Genomic DNA, 19,140 nt, shown 5'->3' on the forward strand with positions numbered 1-19,140 from the left:
ATTTCAGGCTTCAAATATAAAGATATGAAACTGTTTGTGAAGTGATTTTTTGTGAAGAATCAACAACAAGTGGGACACAATCATGAAGTGGAACGAAATTTATTGGATATTTCAAACTTTTTTAACAAATAAAAAACTGAAAAATTGGGCATGCAAAATTATTCAGCCCCTTTACTTTCAGTGCAGCAAACTCTCTCCAGAAGTTCAGTGAGGATCTCTGAATGATCCAATGTTGACCTAAATGACTAATGATGATAAATAGAATCCACCTGTGTGTAATCAAGTCTCCGTATAAATGCACCTGCACTGTGATAGTCTCAGAGGTCCGTTTAAAGCTCAGAGAGCATCATGAAGAACACACCAGGCATCATGAAGAACACACCAGGCAGGTCCGAGATACTGTTGTGGAGAAGTTTAAAGCCGGATTTGGATACAAAAAGGTTTCCCAAGCTTTAAACATCCCAAGGAGCACTGTGCAAGCGATAATATTGAAATGGAAGGAGTATCAGACCACTGCAAATCTACCAAGACCTGGCCGTCCCTCTAAACTTTCAGCTCATACAAGGAGAAGACTGATCAGAGATGCAGCCAAGAGGCCCATGATCACTCTGGATGAACTGCAGAGATCTACAGCTGAGGTGGGAGACTCTGTCCATAGGACAACAATCAGTCGTATACTGCACAAATCTGGCCTTTATGGAAGAGTGGCAAGAAGAAAGCCATTTCTTAAAGATATCCATAAAAAGTGTCGTTTACAGTTTGCCACAAGCCACCTGGGAGACACACCAAACATGTGGAAGAAGGTGCTCTGGTCAGATGAAACCAAAATCGAACTTTTTGGCAACAATGCAAAACGTTATGTTTGGCGTAAAAGCAACACAGCTCATCACCCTGAACACACCATCCCCACTGTCAAACATGGTGGTGGCAGCATCATGGTTTGGGCCTGCTTTCCTTCAGCAGGGACAGGGAAGATGGTTAAAATTGATGGGAAGATGGATGGAGCCAAATACAGGACCATTCTGGAAGAAAACCTGATGGAGTCTGCAAAAGACATGAGACTGGGACGGAGATTTGTCTTCCAACAAGACAATGATCCAAAACATAAAGCAAAATCTACAATGGAATGGTTCACAAATAAACATATCCAGGTGTTAGAATGGCCAAGTCAAAGTCCAGACCTGAATCCAATCGAGAATCTGTGGAAAGAACTGAAAACTGCTGTTCACAAATGCTCTCCATCCAACCTCACTGAGCTCGAGCTGTTTTGCAAGGAGGAATGGGCAAAAATTTCAGTCTCTCGATGTGCAAAACTGATAGAGACATACCCCAAGCGACTTACAGCTGTAATCGCAGCAAAAGGTGGTGCTACAAAGTATTAACTTAAGGGGGCTGAATAATTTTGCACGCCCAATTTTTCAGTTTTTTATTTGTTAAAAAAGTTTGAAATATCCAATAAATTTCGTTCCACTTCATGATTGTGTCCCACTTGTTGTTGATTCTTCACAAAAAATTACAGTTTCATATCTTTATGTTTGAAGCCTGAAATGTGGCAAAAGGTCGCAAAGTTCAAGGGGGCCGAATACTTTCGCAAGGCACTGCATCTGTGTTGCATGCATGCATGCATGTTTTGAAAGCCTTTTCCACAAGCAGAGGCTTTCAGATCTCCAGTCCCTTGTGCTGTGGCGGTGCCAGGTAAGATAGCTGACTTTAGAGAGGTGAAGCAAACACGTTCCTTCAATGCATCACAGAAGGGCCATGTCTGGTCAACGTTTCTGTTCCAAATCTACTGTGCCTGAGGGAAGCTGTGCATTCAGGGCTTGGTTAGCAGTGTGGCCTGGCAGGTGTTTTTTGTTTAAAAGGAGAAGATATAGACAGTTGTTGTGTTGATTTTGCTAATGACCTCAGTTTCAAATGAGATTCCCATAGAAAAATGAATCTTTTAATGTTTTACGAATGATTATGTATTAAAAACGTCCTCTCACATTTTCTCCCCTGTGATATTTAGCCAAGTTGTAATCCAGTAGAGTATTAGGGGTAAGGAGGTTTATTCACAGTCATTATGACTCTGATAATAACTAGGAGTGTGCTCGTACTCGTACAGGTACTCAGCAGTGCCTTCAATGAATGGATATATCGAATACCTGCCGATAAATACTTCTTAATGCGTTGATTTCAAAACAAGAAAAGCTGTCCTCCCTCATGTTTACAATCAATGGCGATTCACTTTTAAAAGCCGACTGGAAGAATGTTTTCCTCACACCTGGGGCTCTGATATCATCACTGCCGTACTGACATAGCGAAGCAGAGTTTTAAATAACAGACGCACAAAGAGCAGAGTCAGTATTTAATAAACCCGCTGACATCATCATCACTGCCGTATTGACGTAGCGAAGCTGAGTTTTAAATAACAGACGCACAAAGAGCAGAGTCAGTATTTAATAAACCCGCTGACAGCTCCACCACCACTTTGCTGCTCATATAAGCTAATGAAGCAGTTGCTTCAGGCGGCGCGTCTGCACACAGTACTGCACTGTGCGTATCTGCAGTAATGTTGTTGTTGTTGTTTTCCATGCAGTTTAGCAAAAGCTGAACACTTTGCATAAGAAAACGATGTCCAAACTGGACGCATGCAATATCAACAAAAAACATCACTGTGGAGTGCTTGATTTATATCGAATGTATAAAAATGTCTTGATACACAGATTTATTCAATGATTCTTCCAGTAAAGGTAGCCGTAGAAATGAACTGTTTATATACCATGATTACACATTATACATTTTGTAACCTCTATCCATATCAATGACAGATTTGCTTTGCCTTCAATCAGGGAAGCCATTCCACTTAGATTGAGCCCCTATTTCTGGCTCCAAAATGATTGACCTCAGTCACCAAAAGGAGGAAGAAATAATGACAGCAAAGACATACATTTTTATTAGAATGAGTCAGTGTCCCTCTCTCTGACAACATTGTTTTAAATGGTTTGAAAAAGACAACATATCTGTTGTTTACCCTTGGGAATTTGACATGCAAATACGTGTGAATGTAAGTCAGAGATTAACACATTTTTTCTGTTTGATTTCTTTTTCAGGAATGCAGTTGATGGAAACAAAAAATTATACGCAATTTATGACACAAGGTAAGCTTTTGTTTATTTATGAATTTCAACCCAATCAAACAATTAAAAATATGAATTGTGAAAACATATTCTTTCAAGGTACTTACCATAGTGCTATTGTATATTTGTATTTAAGAAAAAATATTTTTTAAGATCAATATAGAAGCACCTGCAATATGAATGATTCATTTTACAGTACAACAGATTCCTTTGTTAGACATGGCATATATTTTGTTATACAGCTCCCGGTTTGCTTCCGTATCAAGGATGCAGCACTATTCAGGAGGGCAGATTTTCACTCCACCCCCTTGAAATCCACGCCTTTCAGAACCGGCACTGATGCAGCCTTTTGGTCTGTGTGAATGGACTGTCCCGTCACAGAGCCATCATGCTTCATGCCATCTCTGAATCTCCTCGTGAGGTGGTTCAGGGACGGCCAGTCTTAACTCCTGTGTGAAATGCTATGCCGGTGTCCTGTTAGAAAGTGGTACATCATCAGAATGTGCTACGTTGTGATACATTGTCTCATTGAAAGTGGTATACGAACAAGACACAATGAGAAGTAAAAACATTTACAAGTCCCAATGTATTGCATATGAGAAATATACACATACTATTTTCATAATGGTGGAAAAATATGATAAAATACATTACAAATGATGTGAAAGACTGGAAAATATGATAAATTACATTAACAGTGATGTAAAAGACTGGAAAATATGATAAATTATATTAACAGTGATGTAAAAGACTGGAAAATATGATAAATTACATTAACAGTGATGTAAAAGACTGGAAAATATGATCCATTCAATTAAATAAGATGTAAAAGACTGGAAACAGCATAACGTACCAGACTGGAGTGGACACTGCCCTGCTTTCTCAGCAGTTTAGACATTGTTTAGGCAGTGCGCTGTGTACCACTTTTTACAACGTACCTGAAAATAACACTACATCGGTCCTGAAACGCTACAGTGGGCATGGATTGAAAGTTAACACCCCACGTGACTGTATAGCGGGTGCAGTTGTTCAGCCAGGTACTCAAATGTTTCTCTTCCCATGAGGAAATGCTCTTATCCACTCACTATCCAAAAATGTTGGGAGTGTTTGGTTCCAAAACACATCACCATGCTGGCGTTCCATTACCGAGTGGAGCTTTCACACGAGCATCCTTTACAAATAGCAAATACCAGCATCCACCGTATTTTCACTCTCTGCTTTTGTCTGAAAGTCCAGACTCTCTTTCTTTTAAGTATACTGTATTACCTTCTTTGCAATAAAATATGCGACCTCCATTGTGTCTGAAGCTCCTGCAATTTGACACTTAACATTGTTACATTGTATAATACCGTAGATCTGAAAATGAAAAGCAAACACGATGCAGACAAATGCACTTCGACAAACGACAGCGCCATTTTGTTTTTGTGATTTTGTTTGGTTTCCGTTGCCATGAAAACGATCTGTTGACTGACAGGTTTGAAAGTTGTACTCACATGATCCCCTTGGCTGTGAAAGGATTATGTGGTATTGCACAATTTCGTGCTGTGTGAATGGGTAGTTTTAAAATAAATTGAAACGCCTGTGAGGCGGCCCAGGAGCTGTTTTTCGGGTGTGAAAGGGTAGTATATTGTCTCCTTAATAAGGAAACAACTTGCAGACTCCTCATGTTGAGCCAGTGCTGTCCTGCTGTAGTGCCCCAAGGTGGCATTGTACCCTTTTGGCAATGTGATGGCAGGTGTTAATATTTGCTGTCCATCCCTTATACATACATATTTATGTATGCATATGTACTTGTGCTATTTTAAGACGCTCCTGCTCACTTTCATTTATTTTGCCCTGAGCTATTTAAATAATAATATGGGTCAGGGAGAACAGCACCATGAATGCAAATGTTTCTCTTGACGTCTAGCTGTACAGAATGCTTTAGGCACCAAGATAAAAGCTTTGCATTCATCACAAATAAAACATACACATGATTATACATGATTAGTTTTAATCTACACAAAACAAGTTTTATTTAACAGTTTCTCAGTACATACTGTATACAATAATAAATAATACTTAGTATAAAAAAATACGAAAAAATACTTTCTAACTGCTATAATAATAATAATAATAATAATAATAATAATAATAATAATAATAATAATAATAATAATTATTATTATTATTATTATTATTATTATTATTATTATTATTATTATTACTAGTAGTCGTAGTAGTAGTAGTAGCAGTGCTATTTAAATATCCATATTAGAGACTACATTATATTCAAAAAGAGGGTGCTAACAAGGATGGATATTTAACTAATTTAAAAATAAAAAAGGACTGTAAGTTAAATATTAATTTGGAGAAATTAATCAAAAGAAATGATGCATAGTACTCCATTTAGAGCCCACTGTTGACAAAGGCCATGATATCATGGGTGGACTCCGCATGGGCGTGGTCTAAAGAACCCAGTACCGGACCAGGGCCCTGTGCAGCTCTGTGCCTCCAAGCGCTCGTGATCCAGGAGATCCCAGACTCTGGTTACTCTGGCAGCGAGTGTCTCGGGAGCTCATCACTCTGAGCGCTCGTGATCCAGGAGATCCCAGACTCTGGTTACTCTGGCAGCGAGTGTCTCGGGAGCTCATCACTCTGAGCGCTCGTGATCCAGGAGATCCCAGACTCTGGTCACTCTGGCAGCGAGTGTCTCGGGAGCTCATCACTCCGAGCGCTCGTGATCCAGGAGATCCCAGACTCTAGTCACTCTGACAGCGAGTGTCTCGGGAGCTCATCACTCCGAGCACTCGTGATCCAGGAGATCCCAGACTCTGGTCACTCTGGCAGCGAGTGTCTCGGGAGCTCATCACTCCGAGCGCTCATGATCCAGGAGATCCCAGACTCTGGTCACTCTGGCAGCGAGTGTCTCGGGAGCTCATCACTCCGAGCGCTTGTGATCCAGATCCCAGAGTCTGGTCACTCTGGCAGCGAGTGGGGGTGGGGTTACTGAGCTGCACAGAGCTAAGTGAGGTGTGAGCCTGTGTCACTGTGCCTGGGGGCGGGGCTACTGAGCAGCACAGAGCTAAGTGAAGTGGGAGCCTGTGTCACTGTGCTGGGGGCGGGGTTACTGAGCTGCACAGAGCTAAGTGAAGTGGGAGCCTGTGTCACTGTGCTGGGGGCGGGGTTACTGAGCTGCACAGAGCTAAGTGGCGTATGTTTAATGTCACAGAGAGCACAGGGGGTGAGATGAACTGAGCAATTGAAATTATGTGAAATTACAGCAATGGCCCGAGTGTCAGAATATTCCTATTATATTCCAACAACATAGAAAGAAGGTCATTTTAATGACACAAATAATAATAATAATAATAATAATAATAATAATAATAATAATAATAATAATAATAAACTTTGAGCTCTGAGAAATTTGGCAATTGTTTTTTGCCAGGCTTTCTTTTTTAATTCATGTTATCTTGGCAGTTAGGGCCTGTTTTGAGGCAAGGAGTTCAATTAACTTTACTGGTAAAGATCTTGCAAGAACCGCTTCTTGTTTTACTGCTGGTTTTATTCCTTACAGGGAATTCTTGTCTTCACCATGAGTTGCACTCATTTGGAAGTTTCTTTCAGCTGAATAGTTCAACTTGGGTTTTGAAAACTCAATACATTTTAGATGAACAAACCAATTTTGGATTTTGGGCCAGGCTACAGAGGAAAGCAGATATTGTAGTTGAACTAACGTCTAACATCACTGAGCAATGAGCCTCACACCCTGGCTCATTCATGAAGGCACTGTTACACACATGTTGCTACACTTGTTATTCCAGCACAGCTGATCTTACTTGATGTGGTCTGCAGACACTGAAACAAATAAAGATCCTATCGGTAAAAGGCTTGAGCTCTTCCCTTCTGCCTGATATCAGATGAGATGCCTTAGAAAAAAAGCCGTGGTCTGGATAGCAAATGCTTTTAACCACTATGGAAGGAATACTACAACAACAGCTTTGATTTTATATATATATATATATATATATATATATATATATATATATATATATATATATATATATATATATATACATACAGCACCTTATCATGTGCACACCTAAAAAATACAACATCTAAAAGAGAAATAAACAAGCCAATCATAAAATCAGCACATAAATACATAAACCAGATTGGGCTTTAAAGCTTCTCAAGGGCTTTAACCAAATGCAAGACCGAACAGATAAGTCTTAAGACCTTTTCTAAACCTATCAACTGACTGGCAGGGAGGTCATTCCATGGCACAGAATGACTACAGTAATGTAATACTGCATTATTACTGTAACCGGTCATAGGAAAATCCATTCTATCCAATTCTTAGGGTGAAAACTCATTTAACAGTTACTCTTGACTTCCGAATCAATCGACAGGCTCCATCTGGATACTCTGGATTATTAAGACAGGGTTGTTTGTGGCAAATTGTTTTAACACTTTCACGTGGTTGCTGTCTAGTTGGATTGCTGGCATATATTTGATGCTCACATTTCTGCCACTATATATATATATATATATATATATATATATATATATATATATATATATATATATATATATATATATTGTGAGCCAGCTCACAAGTTTACCAGCAGGAGTCGTTCATGGCAGGCTTGGTATGAGCCCACAGAGGTTGCCAGTAATGATCAGATGGACCTGTGGGCAGCATACATGCCTGCCATAACGTCAAGAAGTTAACGGGCCAACAGGCTGCAGGTGTGGTTAGGTAGGCAGTTATGGTTTGACTATTGTTAGACTATCATTGGCCTTAATTGGCCCACACCTGTAGCCTGTAACAGCCAAATGCCTGGCTGGTAAAAGGGAGCATGTTATTATTATTATTATTATTATTATTATTATTATTATTATTATTATTATTATTATTATTATTTATTTCTTAGCAGACGCCCTTATCCAGAGCGACTTACAATCGTAAGCAAATACATTTCAAGTGTTACAATACAAGTAATACAATACAATGTGCCACCAGTCTGGTGGGTTGTTTGTTTTGTTTTCCTGCCTGAGAACCTCTGGGGTTTATCTACAATAAGACCGGAATAGAATAACTGGAATCAGTGTCGGATAACGTTGTGGTCCTTTGCATCTGCAATTCCCTGTTCTCTACAGGGGCTACGAGGAACGGCCCGTCCGCTGCTGGGATTCATAAAGGACTGGACTGCAGAATAAGGGTAGGAGAAGGGTTTCCTAAAGAAGAAGCCAAGCAAGCTAGGAAAAAACCCAAACCCCAGGTGGAATTACCTATTCACCAACTGGACGTGGTTATTGGTCCAGTTGGTTTACATCTGCATTTTTGTTTTGGTGGCTTTGTTTTGTTTGAAATCTTGTTTGAACTGTTTACTTTCTTTATGGATGCATCTCGATAATGCAGCTGACATTGCAGTATAAGAGCAAGCCTTATAGAATACTGGAATAAAAACTTGCTTTGTTTTGGAAACTACTGTCTGTTTTCTCTGTGTGCACCCACCCGCCCACAATATATATATATATATATATATATATATATATATATATATATATATATATATATATATATATACTTTTTATCATCCATGCACAATCTCAATTATCTACTCATTCTTCTCCCAATCTATTGCTTTAATCCTGGGCTGTGCATTTTTTCTATTGCACATCATAAACTATTAAACCCATCTTGTTTATTACTTTCTTTGTACTACAAAGCTCTCCAATGCACAAACACTTGAATTACTGTTTTTATTGTGGATAAAAGATGTAGGTAGAGTAAACACCATATCCAAAAACGTGTGTGTGTCTCTGTGTGTGTGTGTGTGTGTTTGTGTGTGTGTGTGTGGCAGTCTGGCTCGCAGTGGTGATGTGGATGACGTCACGGACCAGGAAGTAACTCAAACCAAACAGTGGATGGGCGGTTGAAACCGAGTGCAAAAGCACTCGGCGTATTTAATAATAAACAAACAACAGATTTAAACAAAATACAAACAAAAGGGCACGAGGGCCAAACGAATAAATAAACAAACAAGTAAGTGCCGTGCTGGATTATCCAGCACGTATTAGCAATTGTTTTTTTAATGTTGCTTTTTCTCTCCGCTCCCCGTACTCTCTACTCCAACACCCCAACATCAAGTGCAGAGAGCTGCAGGTTTATATACTCTGGCCGAGGGATTAACTAGTTGGTAATTATCTTATTATCCCCCGGCCAGAGTCTGCACGCGTTTGGTAAGGATGCATGACTGTCAGCTATTTAAGTAATCAGTAGCTGATCAGCCATGCATCCTCACGGGGTTTTTAAATAATAATAAAAGACGCGGCGCTTTTACCCGCGCCGCAAACAAAAATAAAAATAATAATAAATAGGGGCGGGACACTCCGCCACAGTGTGTCTCTGTGTGTGTGTGTGTGTGTGTGTTTTCCATGGTTGTGTTTTGGGTCTTGCTCGGCGCTGAAATATTTTTCAGACAGGGAGAAATAACTAATGTAAGTTAATATTAAGTCACAGGATGCCTCAGGGAAAGCACAGGCAGCATTGCCTCTTCTGTGCACTCTTTCCTTTTGAAGTTGTTCAGCTTGCAAAGTCTCTGCACTGAGTGGGGGTTGTGACAACCTCAAGCACTTGAACAAGCTGCAGAGGGACTGGATTTCCACCCCTGCAATCTGATCATCTGAACAAGCTGCAGAGGGACTGGATTTCCACCCCTGCAATCTGATCATCTGAACAAGCTGCAGAGGGACTGGATTTCCACCCCTGCAATCTGATCATCTGAACAAGCTGCAGAGGGACTGGATTCCCACCCCTGCAATCTGATCATCTGAACAAGCTGCAGAGGGACTGGATTTCCACCCCTGCAATCTGATCATCTGAACAAGCTGCAGAGGGACTGGATTTCCACCCCTGCAATCTGATCAGCTGTCTTGGGGGAGCACTTTGCCATGGCAGGAGGGTCTGTCTCTTTCTATTTAAATGTACATTTCCAGGAGAAGGAACGGAACAGGAGCAGAGCTCCTCTTTAAAAAGGCAGATTCTCGGACATCTAAACTCTAAATACAAAACTAGGGCAACTTGGAATGTCATGAAATACGAAAGCTATTTTAACAAATGTATTCTTCTTATTATTTAGATTAAATTTCAGTTAAGTCTTCCCAACTTCTCCAAGTACATCTTGTACACAGAGTGTAACAATGAATTTGTCTCCCACTGCACTGTGATCCATATGCTGTGACCATGTTGCAGGGGAACAGGTTAATGGTACACTCTGGAGTACCTGATGTACATAAGAATACATTCGAAGAATTAGTGAAGGTAGCTGCGCTGTTTCAAACCCATACCTAGCTGCTCTTTAAGAGACATACAGGGCCTCATTTGAATTGGTGACATACTTAAAACAATGTTGTTGTCTACTCACAGTAAGCTGTTTAGAACATTAAAGATAGAGTTTAGCTATTTAACACAGATGATCTCCACTCTACACTAAGGTGTATTTGTCTCTCGTTAAATGGAAGCATCAAACATCATGGCTGCATTTAGCAGACCTTTAATCATTAAGATTTAGAAACTGTATTCCAACAAAATAAAAATAAACATGTAAATCAAATGAAGCATACACTATAGTAAATAGGTTTAGGTTTAAGGGTGTTTATGAATTAAATAAAGTTTGATATTCATGCAGAGTTTCTTGATGGTTGTTAAATAAGTGTATTATATCCTCTGAATTTGCACAACATTCATGTGTTTTCATAATCTTTATTTATTTTTTAGTTTGTGCTGTTTCTGCAGTCATGGTTATTTGGCATGTTTTATAAAATCAGAAGCACATTTGACCATTGGGACTGTCCCTCAGAAGACCTGAGCAAGGTGGAATGCTGCCAGTATTATTCACTAGGGTCAAACTCAGTGTTTCTGGGGGAGAATTTACCAGTGCACACCCTTAGTGTTCCCCTAGTGGTCATGTTTACACTGGCCTCGTTAGTCTAGTCTTTAAAGAAACACACATCACAACATTACACTAACATCTATGTATATGTCCTTTAAGAGCCTTTCTAATCTAAAAGCATTTTATATTTATATATTTGTTTATTTAGCAGACGCCTTTATCCAAGGCGACTTACAGAGACTAGGGTGAGTGAACTATGCATCAGCTGCAGAGTCACTTACAACTACGTCTCACCCGAAAGACGGAGCACAAGGAGGTTAAGTGACTTGCTCAGGATCACACAATGAGTCAGTGGCTGAGGTGGGATTTGAACCAGGGACCGCCTGGTTACAAGCCCTTTTCTTTAACCACTGAACCACACAGCCTCCTTTTGGCTTTCAAAACTTGTACTGTACGATTTAAATAAAATGTAATTCCAGTACATTTAGTATACAACTAGATGTAACCTTACACCTGTGTGCAGCACCATTCTTACCTCCTGAATATATTTGCAACGATCAATTCCATAAATAGCTCTGCTTTACTCTGAATACAGTCGCTCCTGAAGAGTGCCTGTACATCAGAAGCTACATCCGAATGAATACCTTGTTACTATTGTGTTTTAGCTGCAGAACTGCCGAGGCGCCTGTTCCATTAGTGGCATTGGATATAAATGTAATCCATAATGGCTTGCCTCCCTTAGTGATAGAATGCAGTCTGCAACACTGTATCACAAATAAACTGAACTGCACGCAATCAGTTTCCTCTGGCTTGTCTCTAAATGAGCCCCCCTCTGCTGTATTGACCCAGAAGAGAGGTTCGCACCTCGGTGCCATTTTTTGCTAACCCCCTGGAGCTTGTATGTGATCGTGAGTTCTGCCAATCAGCTGGACCCCACTTCTACAAGCTTTCATCCCAGCGTACCACGTGGGTGCTTTGCTATATAGTGAATTCTCTATGCCTGGCACGCCAATTTTTACAAACAAGCCAGCGTGGGTTGGGACACCCAGTTTCATGACTGTTCAGCGCAACACTAAAAACGCTGGCTTCGGGATATCAATATAAACCTGCTACCAGCATGGAATTACACGAAATCAGAGGTATTGCACGGAGATGGTGTTTAGCGTGAAAGCATAATCTCATTGCGATCGATGTATGTCACGGTTTCATAAAAAGGATTGTTTTAAAGGGGAGGGGGGTATTGCAAGGGGGTATCAAAGAAGCGGAAAACAAAACTGAAGAAGCACAATGAAGTGAAGTGGAGGTCTGGTTAATCAAGGAGAGTCAGTACTGCTTCGCAGCGATGTCTTGGGCAAAATGCATCATCTTTCCCGAGAGCTCTTTTTAATTACATCTCTAACGCAAAAGGAGGGGTGTTGGACACAGCAGATTGAGCCGAAACCTTCTCTCTAACACACAAGACATTTCACAAAAAAAACTTCTTAATCAAAGACGTGTCAATGGAATCCATTCCACTGTAGTCGCTTGGGTTGCGTTTAGGGTGGTACTTAACGCTTCACGACGTCGTGTTGACACAGTCCTGTTGTTGTTTATAAAAGATCACCTTAAGGAATGTGGGGGTTTCAGCGAAGGCGGCTGCTTGGTATTCTTTCGACACCGGTATTAGTAGCAGTGGTGTGCTGTGCACAGAGGTAGGCACTTCACTTTACATTGTTGGAAAGAGGGATTCTTCTTCTGTATTAAAAACAGAAATAATCACGGTGTCTCGTTTTCTTTCTTACAGCGTCAATGAGCCGGGGAACATGTCGTTTGTAAAAGAGACTGTGGATAACCTGTTAAGAGGATATGACATACGACTCAGACCAGATTTTGGAGGTACGTTTGCTCTTGTTTTATAGTTTGATATGACATACGACTCAGACCAGATTTTGGAGGTACGTTTGCTCTTTATAGTTTGATATGACATACGACTCAGACCAGATTTTGGAGGTACGTCTGCTCTTGTTTTATAGTTTGTTTGTTTACAGCAATTTGTATCTGAAGTAACGAGCGCTCCGATTACCACCTTACAATATGCTTCACCAAGATATTTTATGATTCTCATTTAGGTCCCCCGGTTGCTGTTGGGATGAGCATAGACGTAGCCAACATAGACATGGTATCAGAAGTAAATATGGTAAGTGACAGATCAGTGTTTTTATGAACGGTTTCAATTTCTTGCGTGCACCAGGATTACATGCTACACCCATGCAGAACATGTCACGTTATAGAATGGGTATCTTGACAGGCTACTGTAATTGGCCTAATGTTTGTTTGGCAAAAACACGGTTTCAGTTACTGATATGAACACAAACATATTGAAATGGTAATTGCCCGAGCTTGTACACTAGATATTAATGTATTGGAAGCTTGTACCGCATCAACACTGTTTGTTATTAGCATTTTATATGAAAACAGCAACAAAACGTTCAGCTGTGTGTGAAGAAAGGCTAATTAGATGCTATGATTGCCCTGAACCTTACTAGTTATATTACTGTCTCTGGGACTCTGCGTATACAGTTAGCAATTGCATATTTGACTGAAATAAACAGGTAATTTAATCAAATATAATTAATATCCACTGAAGTGGGTGCTAAGCGTGGCTCGTCGTAAGCGTGTATCTTTCGGGTGTTCTGTGTGACATGGTTATTGCAATGTGAGGACTTGCTAAAACTTCTACCTTACTATCGTAACGTGTGCAGAATGGCACTATGGCGTCTGTTGAAAATCTACACACTGAGACCACAGGGATTCATTTATTTCAAGATTTGAAAACGACACGTTATCACAGGAGGTGTATCCGATCGGGTCCACACACGTTGTGAATGTAAATGTATTGTATCCCGTTGTGCGCTGTCCAGGGTACTGAAATGTAAACGCCGCGTGGAATTGCATGGGAACAGCTTGCTGCCGGCGCACACACCTCTTACTACTTGTTGATTATCTATGTCAATTGCTCATGGATCACAGAAATTACAAATAGCAACATTATCAATGTCGGAAATGACTGTGGAGTATATCTTTATATTGTAGAGGTTCAACATGTTTTAACATGTTTTAAAAAAATGTTAGGTGTCAACTGGACTTTAATATCTGTATAAAGATTTCATGATGTTTACAAAATGCAATTTGTATAAAAGGTGTTTGTTTAACTATTTTGTAGTTCCTTTGTGACTTAATTTTTGCAACATGTTTATGCAGGATGAATTGCAGATTTTAAATGTGCTATGTACAAAACATTTGCCGCAGAACAGTGGGTTTGGCAGGTAGAGGCACCAGATGCGCAAAAGCATCGCAGTACCATTACCACGGGTCTAAGAGGTCTATGAGTATTATTGCCTTAACCGTGTAATCCAATATTGACGAGTGTAGTCTTCAGCCAACACACACTATATATATATATATATATATATATATATATATATATATATATATATATATATATATATATATATATATATATATATATATATATATATATATATATACAGTGCCTTCTCTCATATTACTGAATTACAAATGGTACATTGAAATCTCGTTCTGTTTTATATTTTATTTTAAAACACTGAAACTCAAAATCAATTATTGTAAGGTGACATTGGTTTTATGTTGGGAAATATTTTTAAGAAACATAAAAAACTGAAATATCTTGCTTGCATAAGTATTCAACCCCTGTGCTGTGGAAGCTCCCAGTTTACACCGATGGAAGAAATTGCCCTAACGAGGACACAATTACCTTACCATTGGCCTCCACCTGTGAACCATTAAAGTTGCTGTCACATATTCTGAATTAAAACCCCACAGTTGAAGGATCATTGGTCAGGTTGTGAATCTGAAGGAAAATGAAGACCAAAGAGCATTCTATAGAAGTTAGAGATAAAGTAATACAAATGCATAGATTAGGGAAAGGGTACAAAATAATATCCAAGTGTTTGGATATCCCAGTGAGCACAGTTGGATCAATAATCAGGAAGTGGAAGCTGCATCACACCACCCAGGCACTGCCAAGAAAAGGCCGTCCCTCAAAACTCAATGCTCAAACAAGAAGGAGACTTGTGATAGAAGCCACAGAGAGGCCAACAATCACTTTGAAGGAACTACAGAGTTCAGTGGCTGGGAGTGGAGTAATGGTGCACCAGTCAACCATATCAAGAGCTCTGCATAACACTGGCCTGTATGGGAGGGTGGCAAGAAAGAAGCCGTTACTCAAAAAGTACCATCTGAAAGCATGTCTGGAGTTTGCCAGAAAGCATAAGAGTGACCCAGCTGCGATGTGCGAAAAGGTTTTGTGGTCAGATGAGACCAAGATAGAGCTTTTTGGCCAAAACTCAAAGAGCTATGTGTGGCGCAAACCTAACACTGCCCATGCCTCAAGACACACCACCCCTACAGTGAAGTATGGTGGTGGCAGCATCATGCTGTGGGGATGCTTCTCATCAGCAGGGACTGGGCATCTTGTTAAAATTAAAGGAAGAACGGATGGAGCAAAATACAGGGAAATACTGCAAGAGAACCTGCTTCAGTCCGCTAAAAATCTGAAGCTTGGGAGGAAATTCACCTTTCAGCAGGACAATGATCCCAAACACAAGGCCAAAGAAACATTGGAGTGGCTCAAGAACAAAAAGGTGAATGTCCTACAGTGGCCCAGTCAAAGTCCTGATCTCAATCCCATTGAGAATCTGTGGCACTATTTGAAAATTGCGGTCCACAAGCATCGTCCAACCAACCTGAACAACCTGGAGCAAATCTGCCAAGAAGAATGGGCCAAAATCACTCTGACACTGTGTGCAAAGCTGGTACATACTTACCCCAAAAGACTTAAAGCTGTTATTGTAGCGAAAGGTGGCTCTACCAAATATTAATGTGTGGAGGTTGAATACATATGCAAGCAAGATATTTCAGTTTTTTATTTTTCTTAAAAATATTTCCCAACATAAAACCAATGTCACCTTACAATAATTGATTCTGAGTTTCAGTGTTTTAAAATAAAATATCAAACAGAACAAAATTTCAATGTACCATTTGTAATTCAGTAATATGAGAGAATTGGTCAGGTGTCTGAATACTTTTGCATGGCACTGTATATATATATATATATATATATATATATATATATATATATATATATATATATATATAGTACAGTACATCACCATGGGAGTCAATAATAACATTATGGATCTTGATACACTAGATAAGGCCACCATTTGGAAGAACACCATACACACAGTGGAATCTATTCTTTAGACAGAGACGCAGACCACGTGAGGTAGGGACGCTTCTGACAACTTGTTTACATGTTAAACGTTTGACAAGAAGCCTTTTTCAGTGTGTCAGACAGTTTCATTTTAGTAAAAAAAAAAAAAGAAAAAAAAAGAAAAAAAAACTATATGAACATAATTTAGATATTTTATTTAACATTATTAATCATAAACGTTATACAGTATTTTTATGTTTGATTTTGAAATGTCACATTTTTCAATTTTTGTCAGTTTTTCATTAAGTATATGGAAAACTACAAAGCGGTATGTAATTCAATATGTTAACATAACATTACTCAGCATTTTTCAGTGGACTTCATGAAATAACATGAATTCATTCTATAGGGTAATGCAAAATGTTTGGCCATAGCTGTACAGAGGCAAAGACATCTGATAGTTTGTAACCACTGTCAAGGTACAATGCAAAACCATTGCTGGGGATTGAACCTCAGTCATTTGTTAAGTCCTGTGTGGATTTCATCCCTTATTTTCACTCTACTGAACCTTCATTTTACAAACCCACCTTAAAACTGAGCTTGCAATGGGAACTTCAATCTTATCATGATCCTGAACCCATAAAACAATATAACATTCATTTCATATTTAAACATACATGCCTCTGTCAAGCTATCTTTTACACAATGAGCCTATTTTAATAAGTCATCGTCCTGTGCGGTTCAATAACAGGATCAGTGGAACTAAAGGGGTTTTGTTTAATGCACGTGACCTGCTGTAATGATCCTAGTCATCGTTAATATGCGGGCTAAAGGAGAAGGTGCTTTGAGCTTTGCAGTGAAATAATGTGTGTTGCACAGCTGACAATTGACTAGCTAAGTTATTGGAAGAAGCTGACACCCGTATTTATGCAACACTGAAGCATAACCAGTGTCCAATTACCACACAGAAAGGTAGTGATGCTATTATTAATTACATGATTCACAATTGCAGGGGGCAGATCCATGAAAAGAAGTCTGGGGGATGGCAGCTTGACATCTCCAATAGCTTTGTTCTGAACAATGTGTGCAGGAGAACTCTGATGCCTAGATAACACTCAGGACAGACTCACAGTCAGGGAGCAAGTCAGGTCGCCAACACATTATAGAAGGAAACGTTTAAATCCAGGCTATGGGCTTCCTGGGAATTCTACCCATTAAATGACTGTCCTTTTATACAGTGAGCAACATTCCCTTTCAGGTATAGAAATGCATGGGATCTTCTATAGCATCATTGATTATAGAACTTGTTTTGAGTTGTCTCCTGGGGCCGGTTTTTTAAAACATTATTATTTGTTTATTTAGCAGACATCTTTATCCAAGGCGACTTACAGAGACTAGGGTGTGTGAACTATGCATCAGCTGCAGAGTCACTTACAATTACGTCTCACCCGAAAGACGGAGCACAAGGAGGTTAAGTGACTTGCTCAGGGTCACACAATGAGTCAGTGGCTGAGGTGGGATTTGAACCAGGGACCTCTTGGTTACAAGCCCGTTTCTTTAACCACTGGACCACACAGCCTCCTATCTGGATAACAGTCATCCAGAGTTTGTGATTGAGATTCCTTTAAAAAAATAAAATTTTGTAATCATAATTTGATCTCGATTGGGATCAATACTGGTACCTTACCTTCCCATGTATAAGGTGCCTTTGAATAATGTTATTCAGTCACGGTTTTTAAACTCTCTTTGATACCTTGCTGACGAACAGCATTACTCATCTGTTAAGGCTTACCCAGTCTGTATTCTCACCATGTTGCAGATATTTAAATACTGAATGCAAAAAAAACCCTATTCACAAAACTTTCATTTTAAAGAATGCTTTCTTTTAAAAACCTATGTTTTGTTTTAAAATAAAATACAGTTTGATAATGAAGAAACTGACTTTTGTTGGTTTCTTCATCAACATTATAGGAAGAAATCACAAGCTTTATTTTATTCTTTTAAAAAGCAATTCTTTAAGTAACCTGTGAGGTAAATGTCCAGGAATAGGGCCTGCAATGCAGACTCCTGACATACTTCCATGATGGAAATCTGTCTTGATTCTGCAGTTGATGTTTTATCTGTGGAACACACACATGCTATATGGGAGGCTGTGTGGTCCAGTGGTTAAAGAAAAGGGCTTGTAACTAGGAGGTTCCCAGTTCAAATCCCACCGCAGCCACTGACTCATTGTGTGACCCTCAGCAAGTCACTTAACCTCCTTATTCTCCGTCTTTCGGGTATGATGTAGTTGTAAGTGACTCTGCAGCTGATGCATAGTTCACACACCCTAGTCTCTGTAAGTCGCCTTGGATGAAAGCTTCTGCTAAATAAACAAATAATAACTAATTTGGTGATTGAAACTTGAAATGGTTTAAATTGTGACCTTAAGTGCTCATTATGAGTTTATTTATTTATGTGTGGTTTTTTGAAATCTTAGCCTTATATTAAACATTCTAAATTGGTCTATACCTTCCTATAATCTGAGCTTCCTGATTCTAATGCATTGTTCGCTGGCATTCCTGCTAATGCTTGCTTTAAACCCAATTGAGAAAGATGCTGCCTTTAAAGTGCCCAGAGCTAACACAATCATTCCAGTGTGTGTTACCTGGAGTGCATTGCCTTCCTTCCACAGCTGTCACATGTTCCTATATGAAACACACACATGCTATTGTAAAGGTGAATTGCATCTTTTATTTAAGCTATTAATAAAGAAAAGGCTATTGATCCGGTAACACTGTACACTGTGTCTCTAATTACTATGTATTTACATAGGAGTTACTTGGTAAAAACATCTGCGCTTACACACAATTACAATGTTAGTATATAGTTACATTGTACTTCATGTGTAAATCTATTTGCA

The 19,140-nt window shown here is 39.4% G+C and overlaps 1 protein-coding gene across 6 annotated transcripts in view; it reads left to right on the plus strand.

The window, feature by feature from the left end:
- The window catches only part of LOC117405846 (gamma-aminobutyric acid receptor subunit beta-3), a 94,371-nt gene that overhangs the window by 15,349 nt on the left and 59,882 nt on the right, over positions 1–19,140 (plus strand). For 2 of the 6 annotated variants that reach the window (XM_059030371.1, XM_059030372.1), the window contains exons 2-4: positions 3,093–3,140; positions 12,786–12,877; positions 13,111–13,178. In XM_059030371.1, the coding sequence (XP_058886354.1) occupies positions 3,093–3,140; positions 12,786–12,877; positions 13,111–13,178 (208 nt within the window). Of the gene's footprint in view, positions 1–3,092; positions 3,141–12,021; positions 12,142–12,185; positions 12,694–12,785; positions 12,878–12,965; positions 12,992–13,110; positions 13,179–19,140 lie in introns of those variants that run through there. The other 4 variants (XM_059030375.1, XM_059030373.1, XM_059030374.1 and 1 more) reach the window with 4 other exon arrangements.

The sequence above is a fragment of the Acipenser ruthenus genome, chromosome 9 (assembly GCF_902713425.1).
Source record: "Acipenser ruthenus chromosome 9, fAciRut3.2 maternal haplotype, whole genome shotgun sequence".
Classification (NCBI taxonomy): Eukaryota; Metazoa; Chordata; class Actinopteri; order Acipenseriformes; family Acipenseridae; genus Acipenser; species Acipenser ruthenus.